The 16931-nt window shown below is 41.6% G+C and overlaps 1 protein-coding gene across 4 annotated transcripts in view; it reads right to left on the bottom strand.

Moving 5' to 3' along the window:
• fcho2 (FCH and mu domain containing endocytic adaptor 2) overlaps positions 1-16931 on the bottom strand; it is a 49196-nt gene that overhangs the window by 14076 nt on the left and 18189 nt on the right. For all 4 annotated transcript variants that reach the window (XM_037116962.1, XM_037116960.1, XM_037116961.1 and 1 more), the window contains 11 exons: positions 15641-15739; positions 11354-11450; positions 8044-8088; positions 7375-7444; positions 7245-7269; positions 6948-7004; positions 5658-5715; positions 5308-5483; positions 3068-3092; positions 1041-1080; positions 810-895 (listed from right to left, as the gene is read on the bottom strand). In XM_037116962.1, the coding sequence (XP_036972857.1) occupies positions 810-895; positions 1041-1080; positions 3068-3092; positions 5308-5483; positions 5658-5715; positions 6948-7004; positions 7245-7269; positions 7375-7444; positions 8044-8088; positions 11354-11450; positions 15641-15739 (778 nt within the window). The remainder of the gene's footprint in view (positions 1-809; positions 896-1040; positions 1081-3067; positions 3093-5307; positions 5484-5657; positions 5716-6947; positions 7005-7244; positions 7270-7374; positions 7445-8043; positions 8089-11353; positions 11451-15640; positions 15740-16931) is intronic.

Below are 16931 nucleotides of genomic sequence, written 5' to 3'. Positions count from 1 at the left end.
GACACATTTTAGGGCACCACCATCAATAGTAGGATGGCTTACAAGGAGCAGCCTAAACGTCTAGACAGGCTCCTCTCACTGGGCAGCATGTGCTCAAACTCCGAGCGTTGTGTTTGGTTGGTTCCCTGTTTTAAATCTGCACTGCCTCTCGTGAGCCAATCAGACCTATTTTTTTTTAGCTTTACTGTCAATTGTAACAATGAATGTTTCAGAGGGATTCAGAGAAAATGCTGAATGTAATCCAGGACATTTTTATTTTATTGATATCAGCCTCACTGTTTATTGTTCACTCTCTGTACGCCGTGTCTTGCCACTTCACATTAAAATCTACAAAAAGACTAAACAGTGAAGCAGTCAAAGACGATGAGTGATGACCAGTCGTCAAATGTGTATCTACAAAACAAGACATTTCTGGCATTCTTTCATCAGTGGATGATTTTGAACCTTCACTCAGCAGCATGGATGTAGATTGCTATTGGATTTATTACCGACTGACTTCTTCATTAAAACAATGTGAGTTTGTTTGGCTGCACTATAAACAGATTCACCACTTGTTCGTCTGTTGTATTCCCGACAAAGTAGCTGCTCGACACATGTTTGCTGCAGCTTTAAATTTGCTGTTACCACCTGCAACCACGAGCGTCGCCAAATCAACCAAAGACTGAAATAGAAGAAGTACATCTTTAAAAAGGAATCATAGCAATCCCTTACTGGTGGTACACAGTTTTTTGAGGGATACTGTACAGATGTATAATGTTGCTTGTGGAGAAACACATGTCCACAGGAATCAAGATGAAATTAGGTATTACCTGTCGATGACGACACCGAGTGAGAAGAGCCTGCTGCCAGAGTCGGGCTGAACGGGTCCAGAGACAAAAGGTCGTTGTTGGCCAGTCTGACGCAGGACAGAGTGAAAGAGTCGAGTCAAACTTTATTACATCTCAAGCTAAAAGCGGCATAATTTCCTTCAGAGTCAAAAATCTGGACAAACATATATAAAACAGAAAGTAGCAGCAGTTATGAGTCACTTTCATACGTACTCGTATGATGTTGGCACTCTGCTTTTTGCCAGCTCATCACCTGCAGGGAGAGAAAAACAAACAGAAAGTTAGAGACTCACAGACCAGCGCAGAGCGATGACAGCACATACACTTTCAGAGCAACTAAAGAATAAAATAAAAGCCAATAGAAGACGGCTAGTGTTCAGTGACATTTGCCAAAAGTCATGTTTAAACTACATCACACCTTAAACCAGAAACATAAACTGAGGTTTTGACTCAGCAAGTGAGAACCAGCATCTGCCATGAACAGTCATAGAGACATATTTGCAGTAAGATTTGGATTAGATACAATATTTTTCTTATTTTTGCCTCAAGCAGTAGATCCTTAAAGGGACAGTTCACCCCAGAATCAAAAAAAAAAAAAAAAATCGCATTTTATCTCCTACCTGTGATTCTATTTATCCATCTTTACTGTATTATTGTGAGTTTCTGAGTTATGAAAATATTTGCTGTTGAGATGTCTGCCTTCTTTCCACCGAACTACACCTATTAACTGTATGGTGGCGCGGAAGGAACCATGCATTTACTCATAGACAAGAGGATCGTTCCTGCTCAAGTGAAGTGTGAAGCTACCATAGCACTACAGGTCAGTCGGTCTCTTCTGCCTAATGTGCTGCACTGCAGAAGGTAGCGTGCATGTACTCATTGAAAAGAGGCTTGAACTTGTCACAGCGCAGGATGTAAATCGGCTGAGCTTCAACATTAGCTAGCTTTGTCCGCTTAGTTAGCTAGCCTTTAATCAATGAGTAGCTGCTCACTTCCTTCTGTGCATTGACACAAGAGGCGGTGTAGTGTCAATATCTCAGCTCACACCAAAATGGACTAAATGGACAAACAGCGCTACATGTAAGATGAAAAATATGTATTTTCTGCTTTTGAGGTGAACTGTCCCTTTAATATATCTTACCCAAATACTGCAAAGGGTTAACTTAAAAGTGTTTTTTTTAATGTGATGGTAACACTTTACAACAGGGGATGGACTGATTTTGCATCCAACAATAAAAAAATAGTGTTTAGTTATTTTGCGCCCCCTTTTTAAAGTGTTACAAAACATTGCAAAGATCCATAACAAGCATCCTGAAGCAGCACCAGAGATAACAGGAACCGAAAATAAAAAAAAACAAAAAAAACCCAACAATAAATATAAATATCTCAAAATGAACTGAGAGATTGCAGTGAGAGGACACAGTGTCAGTGGTGTTAGCTTGTGTCAGCCGGCTGTGCGAAAGGCTCCAACGAGGGGACACAGATGAGGGCTGTGGCAGATATTATGAGGGGAGGGGAAGGCAGGGTTATAGGCCAACTACTGTAGTGAAAACATACTCACCAGGCCTCTGAGCCTTAGAGCTTAATGTAGATACTCCTGTGATCCCTAAGCGTATGTAGAGTATACATCTATCAATGCAATACCTTGTGTAAATTGATCTCAACTGTACCAGTGTTTCATGTGCAGAATGTGTGTATTATTACCATCTGTTTACATACGAACATGGTATGTGAGAGCAGCTTTTGAAGAGAAGAAAAACATTAACTTTTTAATGTACTTTTTCCAAACCTGCACCGAGACCTCACGGAGCGTGATGCATGACCTGTACGCAGAACGACTCTTTAAAAGCATTTCTCGAGGGCTTGGGCAAGAAATCAATCTCTCGACAAACAAAACTTCCCTTCAACAAACTGTGCCAGTTTGCAGAATGGAAAAGATAATTTGTGACATGTCTAAACATCAACAGCTAATTAAGCGGTTAATCTTATTTGTACCATTGGGAGGGGAAATATCCCTCAAGCTCACATTTTACAGAAACGAACACTTATTTGCTTTTTGCTCGGGATGTGTTGGTTTTGGCTTCGGTCTCTGGATTTTTTTAAAAAGACAACCTCTTTAAAAACAAGCCGTGCCAAGAAAAATGTAGTTGAGAAGTCGCAACAGTCAACCCCCCCCTGCTTTTTTCACAGTCATCCAGCAACACGCAGATACAGAGAGGTCAGACAGAGAAAATACTCACTGGATTGGTTCCTCCGCATCTGTCCCTGAAAACAAAAACAGACATTAGTTAATTAATCAGAGACGCAGGCAGCCCACCAAGAATTTTCAACCTTTTTCTTGCCAGAGGTTTTCCTGGACTGACGTGATTTTTACAAAGTGAAACAAAGTATTTTGAGCCTTGAGACCTTAAGACTTTGATTGTGTTAATATAACAATATATAAGATTTCAACCACAATGAAAACAGGACGGTTGAACGGTATTATTAATTATTCCCAGTGGCCGAGGGAATTTTCCACTTCAGAGTTGAAGACAGTAAATCACAGGACTACTCTCAACTCGCACATACCAGACGTTAAACCTAGGGTGAAAGATTCAGCGGCGCAAAACCGTGCATGGAAGCCCATACGCCGATCAGTGAGGGACAACACAGAGCGTGCCCCCGACACTTCACCAACTTCCTTTACAGAGCCGCCTTTTCTTTTTTTCAGCAACATAAATCTGCCGTGTCATGCTGCGTAACACAAGATATGCAAGATACACTCCTGAGGGTCACCAACCCGATGGAAACTTTGAGCATCAATTTCAATAAAGAATTTATCTGCACAAGGAGAAACGTTGGGGGAGGTTGTCAAAGCGAAGGGAGGGGGGGAGAAAAAGAAACAAAATGGGTTTAAGGAACACAGCAAAAGCGTTTAACCACCGTAGAGCTGTGAGGCCAGGGTTTAGTCCCACAGGCGCTAAGCGGCAAATGGGTTCAATTACGGCTCTTGCTGGCCACACACACACGACTTCCATTGCTATTTCAATAAAGGGAACACCGCAGAGGGGGAACCGAACAGGAGGAGAAATGAAAAAGACAGAAAAATGAGCACGGAGGAGGGGGGGAAAAAGAGAAAAAGAAAATCTCCCAATAATTCACACCAGATGATGCAACGTTCGTCATCACTTTGGATGTATGTTTTAACTTCCAGAAGTTTCTTAGGTAAATATGAAATAGAAATGTGAAGAGACACAAGAGGAAGGCAAATTTTATGTAATGACTATTCTGGTATTTAAATGCAAATCAGAGTCACAAACAGCGGTCTGTGTTTTTTTTGTACTTTTAGGATGAGAATGTAATTGTGGGTTTGAGTCTCGACAACAAACCAAAAACCAAACAGCAATGAACAAAGTCAAAGGTTTAAAAGAGAACATCTTTTCCTCCTGAATCGTGTTACATTAAAGAGAGAAAAAAACATCCTCTATAAACTTGTAACTTATCTTTTGTCATTAATTCCACAGGCGGAAAAAAAAAGAAAACATTTGTAAAAACTAGGCAACTAAGCCCATAAAGTATTCATAAATAACCACAACTGAGTCCTGTCTAGAACGAGTGGGCTCCTATAAAACACAAAGAGTGAAAGCAAACAAAGAAACGGGGAGAAAAAAAAAAAAAAGGAGTGAGGTACAATGCAAACAGTGGCGAGAGCAGAGGAAGGGAGAGGCTGAGCTGAGAAGATGCCGTGACTCTCGTTTAATGTTGCAGCCGGTGAAACCCACTAGACCCCCTTCGCGACACTGAGCGTGCCCTCTCAGCCGCTCCACAACAACATTAACAACAACAGCGGCTCAGTGTGCATGTTTGCACACAAGCAGTAGTGGTTTGAAATTTTAATGGCAGCGGCTATTTTCATAGAGCGGCGGGCGGAGAGTGATTCAGAGATTGAGTGATGGTGCGGGACGAGGAGCTGAATGAAGGGCTCCATGACTTAGGTCACGGATCAGACTGGGTTCTCTGTGTGTGTGTGTGTGTGTGTGTCTCTTCCCTTTAAGTGCCTACAAGGAGGGCAGTGTGTGCGAGTCTGCAGTAAAGGCCAACGACATCAGAAACTTCACTCAGAAGTGATTGTTTCTGAGTTCTCAATATTTTCTCTTCGAGGAGAAATGTTGTTTGACATGAAACTGAATTTGGGGGAAAAACAAAACGTGAAGTGTGAGCAAACAGGCATCTCACTGAATCAGGAGCCAATCTGCCGTTTGAAATAAATTGGACATAACACATATGCCTTTCCAATGTAAATAAAATAAGCTTGAAGAAAGGGTGACTAATGGAGGGATGGTACGGTTAAACGGCGTTTCCCATCCACCCCGACAAAGGTTAGACACTCTCCTGTTGCCCTCTAGTGTTGCAGAGGAGGAGCAGACTTCCCAACAGCAGAGCAGCACAAGCGTGCAACAGGTTTGTGTTTTTTGAAGTTTTTGGTGTGTTTAAGCCGTACCGAGGTTGAAGGCGATAAGATGATGTTTCCAATGGAGGCTTTGAGTTCGTCGATGGTGGCTCGGTTCTGATGCGTGCCGTTGTTCGGCTGAACGGGCTTGATTTCTACGTGGAACTTCCTGGGTTCATCTTCATCCTCTGAGTCGCTGGACGAATAGAAGGAATTTTCTTTGGCATGTGAGCAGAACAAAAAAGTTAAGGAGACAACAGGGACAGAAGAGAGGTCGTCTACAGTCCATTTTTATTTAGCGCTCAGACTGCAGATGGTTGTGAGCCGAAAAACAAATAGTAACAATTCCTCCATGTCTTGTGAAGAGAGTGAAACAGCATCAAGATTAATGTAAAGGATATCGTTTTCATTGGCTTCTGGTCTGATACAGAAGCCCTCGGCATCAACTTGGGGAACATTCTGCAAAACACAAACAGGAAAAAAAAAAGTTTAGAATCGTTTATCCAATTAACACAAAGTTAATAGAAATACATTACGTGCATATCCTTTATAAATACATTTTTAAGTCAATAAATGTTCCCAAATTGTATTTATCATTCTAACCATCTTGAAAAGGGATTTTATTTATTGTCAAATTACATTTAAAGTGATAAAGTCATCACATTTTAGGCAAGAATTTTATTTCAAATGGATTTAAATTAGTCCAGTAAAATAAATAATATCATTTAATTCAAAGCACCATTCATAATCAATTCATTTATTAACTGGCAGGCACATTAACTTTATTTATTAGTTTATTTGTCAGTGTAGTGAGAGTAACATGATACAGATGTGCTGCACACTGGATTTATAGCCGAGGTTAATTTGCGACCTCTGTGCCTGGTTGCTCCTTTCTACTTAAAACGGGTCACAACACATCATTATCACCAAGAGTACATTAAATCGAGGTTGATTAAATGAAGCACCTAATAAATAATGACATTCTCTTGGATACGACTTGATCATATAAATAGAGTATTTACAGAACACTGCAATAATTCTACATGTGTTGTTTATGTGTTTTAAAGACTTTAACCACTTTGTTCCTTTTGCATTTTAATCTTCCCCTTCTCACAAAATTTTTCCAAAGTCAAAACTTGTTTTTCATTGATTTGTTCATTCTCATTGTACTTGCACTGGCTTTCCCTTACTTTACTTACAAACAGACTATGCTGGCCTATCTGCACAATCTACTTTTGTATCTGTTCAGAAATGTATCTTCAACTTGCATTTAATTTATATCATCTAGAGGAATAATTTTGCCTGCAGTTTTTTTTTCTTTGACTTTTTAAAACATATGCACATGTTATTCTATTATTTTGCTTCCTGGGATTTTCTAGAAAACTTCTGAATGCCTAAATTTGCTTTAGGATCAATAATGCATAAATCTATATATAGCCACAAAGAGAAAGCACTGGAAAATGTCCAGACAAACTTCCACACATGATATTTGGCTGAAACATTTTTACAACTTCATCATACATTAAATATTTATACATGGTACTTTAGAGGAGACAAGGCTGTTAAAATATTTAGGAAAAAACCCTTATGTTTCTTATTTCTGTATGTTTATTAAATGTTGTGCTTTTTTATGTAAAAAGTCTGGATATGATATGATTACTTTGTGTGTCTGTGTGTATTAGCTTGCTTACAGCATTCTGGATGTCTATGGCCCCGTAGTATCCAGGGGGAGCGCCATTGGCAGTGTTCTACAAGCGTGATCAGAGAGAAATGAATGAATGAATGAACGAGCAAATCTTCAAAACAAACAGGGAGGAACAGACGGAGAGAACGTGAAGAGAGTCACATGTTCAAGCTGCAGAATACAAAGCAGAATAACATGAACCGGGCGCTTTTTCCACTGCCTCCGCCTGTTTGAACATAAAAAAGCTGAAATATAAACTGGAAGATAATGAGAAACTGGTTGTTTTGATGAAAATTATACTCACAGCAGCTTCGACTTCTGTAGACTCCCTGGAATACAAAAGCATCACGTCGTGATTACAGATTATTTTATTTTTACTGGACGGAAAATAGAAATATGTTGCGCTGATTGTGTCAGTGGAAATCTTCACTCACGTAGAGTCTGTGTCCTTGTCTTTCCTGCGACCAGGAATGCCAAATGGTTTTCTCTTTCTGGGTTTGGCACCTGAACACGAAAAACAAACCACCAAAATAACATTAAATCTGTTCTTGCTCCTGATTACTAAAATATGAGATTTAAAATCACTTTAAGTTTCAAGATTGCACATGGGCCAAAAATATCTGTGAAGTTCCAGAAATATTATTTTACTGTTACAAAATGTGTCAAAGTATTAAACAAGCAGCAACTGAGTGTTAAGACAGCTGCCTCTGACAAATATTAGCATATAAACATGATTTGTTTAGATTAGATTGTAAACTTTTATATCAATTACTGTTTTTTAGAATACCCAAATAACGTGTGAAGTTGCCTGTGTGCTGTCATTTCAGTGAAGAAAAACATATTTCTGAAGCTGCATTCCTAGTTGCAATAATTTAAATACTAAGTTAAGAAATTAAGGGTGCACCCAAGTTTTATGCTTGTGCACCTAAATGAAAGGGTTTGACCCACCTGTGCAAACAGTGTTAAAAGTTGTCAAATATATAATCACTTTACACCTTTTATTATGTTTTATATATTCTAACTTACTTCATTCAAATACCACTTGTTGTGTACTTGTTTTCTTTTTTCTTTAGGTAAATCTTTACGTAAATGATAAATATTACCTTCAGTAGCGATTGCTGCATTGCACTCCTCAAACTCAATGGGTCCTAATGAGACAAAGAAAAATTCATTTAGGTTCATTTGGCACAGAAAGGGTCAATGACCCACTGCTGTGAATGCTGTGAATGTACATCACGCAATAATCACACACACATACACACACACCACAAACACACTATGGCAAATACACAACATGCAGTCTGGCGTGCCATACAGAGTGTGTGTGTGTGTACAAACAGGGCTGGGCTGGTCCCAGAGGGCGGACAGGGTCAATAGTGGAGTCAACTGTGTGTCTGGTGGCCCTCGCAGAGAAGTGACACTCCCTCCTGGCAACACAGAGCGCTACTCTACAGCAAAGAGTCCTCCTCACATATACAAAACCCATCTGAGACACCACAATCATAAAACAATTCTGCATCAATGCAGGAGCTCTGGTATTCACAGAAAACAGCAGGTATTAAGACTAAACTCAGCTGAAACTAAACCTCCCCACATGGGACACGCAACAACTCGATAACCCTATTACAATAAGACAAACAAGTCCAAGATTACATGCAGTGAAGTGTTTAAAGCCACATGGACAAATCTGCTCTCAGGCTTAAGAGATGCCCTTCTCCCCTTCCTCCTCTCTGGCATGCAAAAAATGACCAGAAAGAAAGAAAGAAAAAATAACAAACAAAAAAAATACCACTGTGACCTCGATTATGAGATCACATTAACAAACTGTCATATCTGTACCCGCCCACGACCGTAATATGACTTGGAGCAAAACCAGCCGGGGATTTGTTTGAACGAAAAATAACATTGCTTTTGGTTATTCGAATGTGTCATTCAGATGACGAGGAAGCGGTGAAAAACAACAAAGTTTACACTTAATTTAATGCTCATCAATTATACACATTTACCTCCGAGGCCCCACACTTGGATTGTCACGCGTTCAAGTGTGCCTCCAGAAACCATTATGGAGTCCTTTCAAAGTGAACTGTGCCTTAACATACACATGCTCTCACACACAAACAGAGAGACTAAAAGCCGTAGGAAAACCAGAGGCAAGACATGCAATGTGTGTACATGTCAATCAGAGACATCCCGGAGGTTGGGCTGTTTGTGTTTGTGTGATCTTATAATCTTTTAGTCCGTTATTCCATATGTTTTACTACAAAATTTAAACAGTGGTTGTGTGACCAGAACTGACTGTTTGACAAAGAAACAGAGAACACCTCAAAGATCAAAAGATTTTTTTCTTAAAAATCCATTAACCTAGAAGACACGCAGTCTGTGTCTGTTATTAGCTAGACAGATATGCTGCGTATAACTAGAAAGCTTAATAGCTTGCGAGATGAGCAGGAGGGGAGCGAGATGGGGCTGGACCCTCTGGCAAGATTTCCGATACACTAACATGCCATGACCTGAAAACAACAAAGCTAATGATATTTTAACTGAAAACGTATACAGTAGCAGCGGTCCAATGCGCTCTCCCCAGAGGAGGCCGGTCGCGAGCAGAATTGACGCATTGTTTGGCGTGTGCAATGCCGAGTGAAGCGCAGGGAAGCGGCGAGTCACGAGAGGCATGCATCACGCCAAGTGAAGTGGATAAAGTACACCAATGACCGATCTACTCTACTGTGCAATATCGGGCCTCTTCACCGCCGGCGAATGCACAAAGACAGCACGAACGACTGCTTGTGTGTGTGTGCGGTTTTCATGCCAATCAAAACAAAATTGGCGTGCTCATTCAGGAACTTTCTCTCATGGGAGGAAGCGGGAGAGACGGTAATTTCATCGCCGCTCAATTCGGTCACTGTACTGACATAAAACAGGTGAGAATGTCTGAACTCCTGAGGTTTGTCTTTTTCTTGCAGAGGAAGCTCATAATCTTTATCCAATTTGACATCATCATTCATTAAATGCATCGGTTGTCAAACTAAAGAAGGGGCGGGAAAAAAAAAGGACCCGAAAGTGGGGAAATTACTGGAAAATTACGAATTGCATTCTTTATTCGAGCTCTGGGATGTTTAACAAATGCTGTCGATCTGAGTCAGGGCCCAAGCAGAGCAGGACCTCTTTGCCGCAAGCATCCAGCGATTGCATCTGACAATATTTATGCACCCCAACTGCAAAAAAAGTCCAAACACCAGACATGAGAATATTACCTAAATCTGGGCAGACATTAGGAATTGTTTAAACATCTCCTAAACAGACAGACGACTTTGTTTATACAGGGGAAGATGTTTCTTTTCTTTCTACTCTCTGTGAGGGAAGCAAGCAGTCACGCATGAGCGGAGGATGGTTTTTTAAATTGCATATGCTTCACATGGCACTGGGATGGAGGGGGGGGGGTTTGCGTGTCTGGCCCACCGCCAGTTGACAGCTCAGCTGGATATCGTTGAACACTCCGAACCCCCCTGCCTCGCAGCGTGTCACTTTGGGATTGTTTCCGCAATAGAAAGTTTATTCAACCTCTCTCTCTCTAAAGGCACTGGACCGGCCATCCGTTCGGCTATTTAATCAGGGGACAGACAGGTTATTTTTCTGACAGGGCCGGGGCTGCTGCGCAATCCCTAATGAACAGCTTGATACAAGAGGAATTTTCTGACCGTTTTTTTAGCCTCAATTAATTCTGCTGTCCAAACAAATGAAGGCCACCACTCCTCGGACGCAGCGTCTGGACACAGGGGTCACCGTTTGTGTACACACAAACACAGCAGAGGTGAACCCTTTGTGCCCGTGACCTGACGTAATATAGTACAAGTACAGGGACGAGCGAAGTAATTGGATATTTACAACGGGGCTTTAAATTTGCTCACGTGCATCAGGTTTCGAAGACTGTTTACTATCAATAAATAGCGGTGACGGTGTAAAAGTCTGGCCTCAGAACTGCTGGACTAAGTGACTAACTACCAACGAATGAGCTGTGTGTGCGTGTGTGTGAAAAAGAGGGAGGCGAGGGGGCAGAGCCGAAGGAGTCTGAGGAGTATTCCCTTGATTATTGTGGCATGGCAAAGTTTACACAAGAGTCATTGTTGAGCTCTGACCTCCTGAAAAGGTTGGTTCTGCCTGCTTAGTCTGCGAGCACAGCAAAGCCCCCCGTGTGTCACATGCTTACTGGAATGCCGAGCCTGCCTACCTTTACAGCAGATTACTATGATTGACTCTGATGGCCCTCTCCTACTTCTAATTGCCCCTCTCTATACACGCCTACCCTCCCCATGAGGCAAGAACAGGCTGAAGGGGCCTGCTAATTTATTTTAACACGACACAGACACTAACATTTATCATTGGGATAAAACGCACAAGGCTCTGGTGGCTTACCTGGTCTCTCCTTGCCCGTTCCTTTGCTCTCTGCCAGTTTCTGTATTAGGCTCTCCACTGAGGTGTTCTCGATGTTCCTCACAAATTCGTTGTGGACCTACGAAATACACAACAAAAAATACAATTTAAATTTAAGGGAAAGGAAACAAGCTTGATTGTCTGAAGTCTGAATGGATTTTATATAAGGAGCGTTTAGTCCGTTAGCTCGATGCTAACACACAACTGGAATTGCCATTCAAGAGCTAATGGGATATTTACTTCTAAGGGGTGGAGGGAAAACATCATCATGATGGAACACAACTGTAATCAACTAATGAAAAGGTTTATCATGGGCCAATTACTGGGCTCCAATTCTCTTACAGGTAATTTAATGATTGCATGTGCACTGACTGGACAGAGGCGTTTAACTGAGTGAGACAAGTACATATCTTAGTACTGGCAGCGGAGCTACATTCAAACTCACCAGTAATGATAGAATGACACATCGTAAGTGTAGCCTGCATGAGGCATATGGTTAATCAGGTTATCTGTTTAGGCTCAGGGTTCGAATTCACCATGTGGCTTTTGCTGCATGGAGGAAAACTTTGGCCTTCATAAAAACTTACATTTTCAACCACAATAAGTTCCTTAAACAAAGTTGAAAAGATGTCTAAAATGAAACTGTAAAAAAAAACTTTCATTTTGAACACTATAATAGTGAACATTGACAAAAACCTTCACTCTGGCTCTCTTGAGGAAGTCTTTGAAATGATGTCTTTTTGATATTTTCTTTTCTCTTGTTTGTTCAAGAATATAATCTTCACTGCCTGAAGCAGTCTGTCTCGTGTCGTGGGTTTTCACAACGGGTGGAATAATTAAACGCATCAGACTTTTTGCTGGATGACGGACACAAAGGTTACGTGTCAAGTGCTCGGTGTGATTAGTTTTTTGATAAACAGCACGTGCGACAAATGCTGTTTGTTCCCCGCTAACTCCCACTGCTTCGCCTTCAGTTGGTATTTATAACATTTCTTTTTGTAATTGGCCTGTGGGAACACACTGTACTTTACTGTCATTCTCTTATGTCAGGTTGAATCATTATTGTTGGCACAGAGGCCCGCTGTTGCCCTTTGGGCAGTATCAGGGGAAAGACAGTGTTTGTTTGCTTGTTTGTTTTGGATGTGTATGTGTGTCTACTGAGGGGGAAGTGAAAGCAATGTATAGGCATGGGGATGAAGAGCAGCGGCTCACTGCCATCTCACCAAACCATTTAGAGGTGCGTGATACTGTAAGCTCGGAGTGGCTCCACCATCAAACAAACACACACGCATACACACACATATGTGTCTGCCCCCCGGGCCCCTGCGGCGAGGTGGAGTGCATTAGCCTTCTGTGCCCTGGCAGGAGAGGATGTTGGAGGGGGTGGGGTTGATGCGGGTGAAGGTGGGGGTGGGTGGTGAGGAAGTATGCTCAGTGCAACACACGCGATGTTGTCAGGTGCTGCTGCCACGACGGAGGTCATCAACCTGCGTGGCCCGCTCGCCTCTCAACATACACACTCACACGAACCTGGGCCTGCAGAGGCTTTCGACCACATGCTCAAAAACATGTATCTGCCTTCAAGGGATCCTCACACACACACACACAGCCACACAGAAATGCTCACTTACAAAAACAAACACAGCACGCAAGGTAAGAGACACACCTGCACCTCCATGAGTTTAAAGATCTCTGCACTTCTTTCGACTGTTTGAACTGAATATACTGATATATATATTTCTTCACACTGCTCACTTTTCCCCTCTGATCATTCTAACCCTGTTAACCTTCAAGCCCACTGATCTGTTGCTGTCCGACGCTTGACATGGTTACTTTTTTATTTCAGTGACGCCTTCAGTTATGGGTTCACTTTGGTTTCATTCACTGCACTTCCCTGGAATCGCTCGTCTTGAGTAGTTTAGATAGACATCGACCCCTGATTAACAGCAGCTCCAACACTGGGCTCATTTAAGAGAAGTACAATTATTTCTGCTGCATTTCGATCCCTAAAATTCCCTCATGTACTAGTCAAACTCCCAACACTTCTGTTGAACTGGTGGGAGTTTAGATGGCCATGTCTCCTCTGATAAACCTTTACACATGGAGTCCAAAGCCATTCATATTCACCTGCCAGTGAGGAAGAACACACACAAACAAGTGCAGCAACAAGGATATCTCTATTATAATGTTAAATGTTTATAGAGACACTGAGTCGTATCCAAAAATGTTTTTTTTTGGTGGTATATCCAGAAAAAATGTTGATTTCTTAGCAGGTAATGTGATTAATAACCTTACTTCCTACCTTAAAACAGCTGCCAAGATATTGCTGACGATACCACCAGAGTTCACATATCTCTTCTTCCTCAGAGTCTTCCTCATATTACACTCAAATCCACTCAACCTCTGACAGTTTGATGGGAGATTCAGGTGTGTCATGGCAGCAGCGGCTAATGTAGCCCGAAGCAGAGACGAGGAGGGAGCTACAGAGGTCGGGTGATCCCACTTCTATCAAACTCCTCACCCGCAGATTGTTTTCATTGTCAGACTCGCTGTCTTCAGAGCCCAGCTGATGTTACCTCCGGTGATATCACTTGATCAGATTTTGTGCATCTCCCTCTGAAGACGTAAGGTTTTCACGTATGCAGCAGTCCTCCAAAAGGTCATTAAACATGTGCAATAAAGGTTTCCCTTTGAACACGATCAAGGCCATTTGTTTGTTTGCCTTTCTCCAAGATGTTTCCGTAAGTCATTACTGGCAAGAATCAATCAAATATTATGGAATTTATCTAAAATTGTTTAAATAAATCATTACACAAAGGAATTCTAGCACTTTAAGGGAGGCAGAGTTTTGTGATCTTCATATTATAATGTTAGTGTGGATTTAACGAGATGATAGTTCAATGATCTCCTTTGATTAATGAATGTCCTTGTTTACCTTCAGCATATCTGCACTCCCTTAGCACATATACAGAAGGGAACGTTTTGTTTACTTTCCTTTTTCTTTAGAGAGACAAAACTTGTGTTGTAATTCGTCACTTGTACGCTGAGTACAGTTAATGCATTTGTAACTAATCTAGTACCGTATGAATAATTCAGTTGGGCAAAATGCAAGAATAGTAACTGAGTTTCAGAAGTTTATATTGTTGCTCAAAGAACTAAAGGCTGAATTGGAAGGTGGTGCAAACGTCAATAAAATGACTCCTGACAGCACAGCACAAGGGCTGTACGTCTTCAGTGTGTGGTTCGAAGTGTGTTTGTGGATGTCTTACTGTTACAGCCCCCACTTTTTATTATATTTTGAATGCATATGGATGATTTAGTCAGACACTGTGTATGTTTATCAGTATGAGATGACTGTAGGCTTAGTGACGAAGCAAAAACGTTGCACAGCTGAAACTGTTCCAAGCCTCCTTCGCCCTCCTCTCTCCCTCCCTTCTGCTTCACCCTTGTCATGAAAAATATTCCCAACGTACCTCAGATTTTTCTTAAATCACCAAATAATAGTTTCTTTGACTGCTCCTGTTTTTTTTTTTCTGTGTTTGGAAGGCTGACCAGTTGGTCTTAATTTGGCTCAGCAACAGGCAGCAGCACTGGCCATCTCCTGCTCAGAAGCAGGAACTGTGAGGCTGAATAACCTGCGGTAGCCTGTCGCTCTGCATTCTTTCCAACTTGCCGCACGAGCTGCAGGCCGGACTGAAGGCCTGATGGTGGAGCTGCGTCGCCCCCTATGGACAATAAGAGAACTACAGCAGCACTGAGCAGCTTCAGATTAATGAGCGGGGCAGCAGAGGGTAGTTAGTCTTCAGTTATTCTATGTGGCACTGGTAAGATTGCTGAATAAATAAAACTCCGGTTAACATTAAATGCTGATGAATGTAGCCGTGAATGATGTTTGAAATCCTTCACAAGTGGACCTGATCGAACCCCCATTTTCTCAAACCAAAACACTCTCTTACAGACACAAACAAGCCTGTGCCGCACTTTTAACTATCACACACAGTATTTGGCAAGTGTTTGGACTTCTGGAGGTGTTTTAGATAGGCTGAGAGGGAGTTTTGATCAGTTTTTAATTGCTTGGCATAAATGGCTGAATGGACCATTTCCTGGTTCTCAGTTAAACGATTAGCGAGATCAAAGACGACACTAATTGATATGACACACAATGAACCCAATGAGCACAGCCTCAGGTCAACAAGACACCAACTCCACCCACAGGAATGCCTGGGAGTACGTATGTGCGCATGTGTGTGTTTGTGTGTACACACTCACCTCTCCTATTTGAACGTGCGTTTCGTCGACAGACTGCGAGTACGACTGAATGATCGTCTTCATGTGAAGGATGTGGTTTTCTTCAATGTCTTGGAATCTCTGCAACACATGGAGAGGAAGGTTCACGGCACGGCGGTGCAGCAAATCAAAAACTAAAAAGAGACAGTTCACCCTAAAATAAAAAAACACATATTTTACCTCCTACCTGTAGAGCTATTTATCCATCTAGATTTATTGAGTTGTTTAGTTTTATAGATTTCGGCTGTAGAGATGTCCAACCTCTCTTGAAGATAACGAAACTAGATGGTACTCAGCTTGCGGTGCGCAAAACAACAATGAAAAACATTTTAAAACTAAAAAGCAATGTTTTACACTATGTGGTTACCCAAGATTCTCCACAGGCCTTGAAATTTGTATATATTTCGATAATTTTTTTTTTGCGATTCATCTTGTGTGGCCCGTCCTCTTTCAGGTCACCATGGTGGAGAGGAAGTCATGCGGCTCTGGCAGCACTCGGCGACGCCTCGGCCTGCTCGGTCGTCCTCCTGGATCCTCACTCTTCACATATAGTTTAAAAATCTTCTCCTCTGTGTCTCTTCCTGAGGTTTCTTCCATTTGTCCTTAATACTATGAGGGGCTTTTTGGAGGAGCTTTCCTTTCTCGAATCGATGGTCTAAGGACAGTGGGTCATAGGTACACTTTGTAAAGCACACTGAGGCAATGTGATTTATGATTTATGGCTATATAAATAAAATGGACTTGTTGTGAGTAGTTCTATGTTGCAACAATTTTCCTCTACCAACTACACCCACCAACTGTATCGCCGCATAGAGGGAAGCTGTATCTGCTCATGGACTAGAGTTTTTTTAAATGTACTTTTTTGGCGCTTTGAGCATCTCAACACCAGCACCATCAAGTTCCATTTTATTTGAGAGAAGGCAGACATCTCCACAGCAGACATCTTCAAAATCTGCAACACACACCAAATCAGTCTAGATGTATTTTCTAGATTTTCTGCTATTTTTCAGATAAGCAGCCCTCAAATTGGCTGACATGGTAAGCACAAATAGCGACAAAAGTTATGAAACTTTTTGATTTTGAGGTAAACTGTTCGTTTAACTGAATGCTAACAGTTCTCAATCACGGTTTCAGACTGTTTTAACAGGCATGAAAACAAAAATGAGCATAAAGGACAAAATGCAGCTGAACAATCCCCACTTCCTTATTCTGTCTCTGCGACTTCCTGTTTGTCTGTTTGGGTGGTCTATGTTTCTCACAGTCACACACACAC

The sequence above is a fragment of the Acanthopagrus latus genome, chromosome 12 (genome assembly GCF_904848185.1).
Source record: "Acanthopagrus latus isolate v.2019 chromosome 12, fAcaLat1.1, whole genome shotgun sequence".
Lineage (NCBI taxonomy): Eukaryota > Metazoa > Chordata > Actinopteri > Spariformes > Sparidae > Acanthopagrus > Acanthopagrus latus.
The sequence above is the reverse complement of the archived record's forward strand: the minus strand, read 5'-3'. Positions and strand labels throughout refer to the sequence as shown.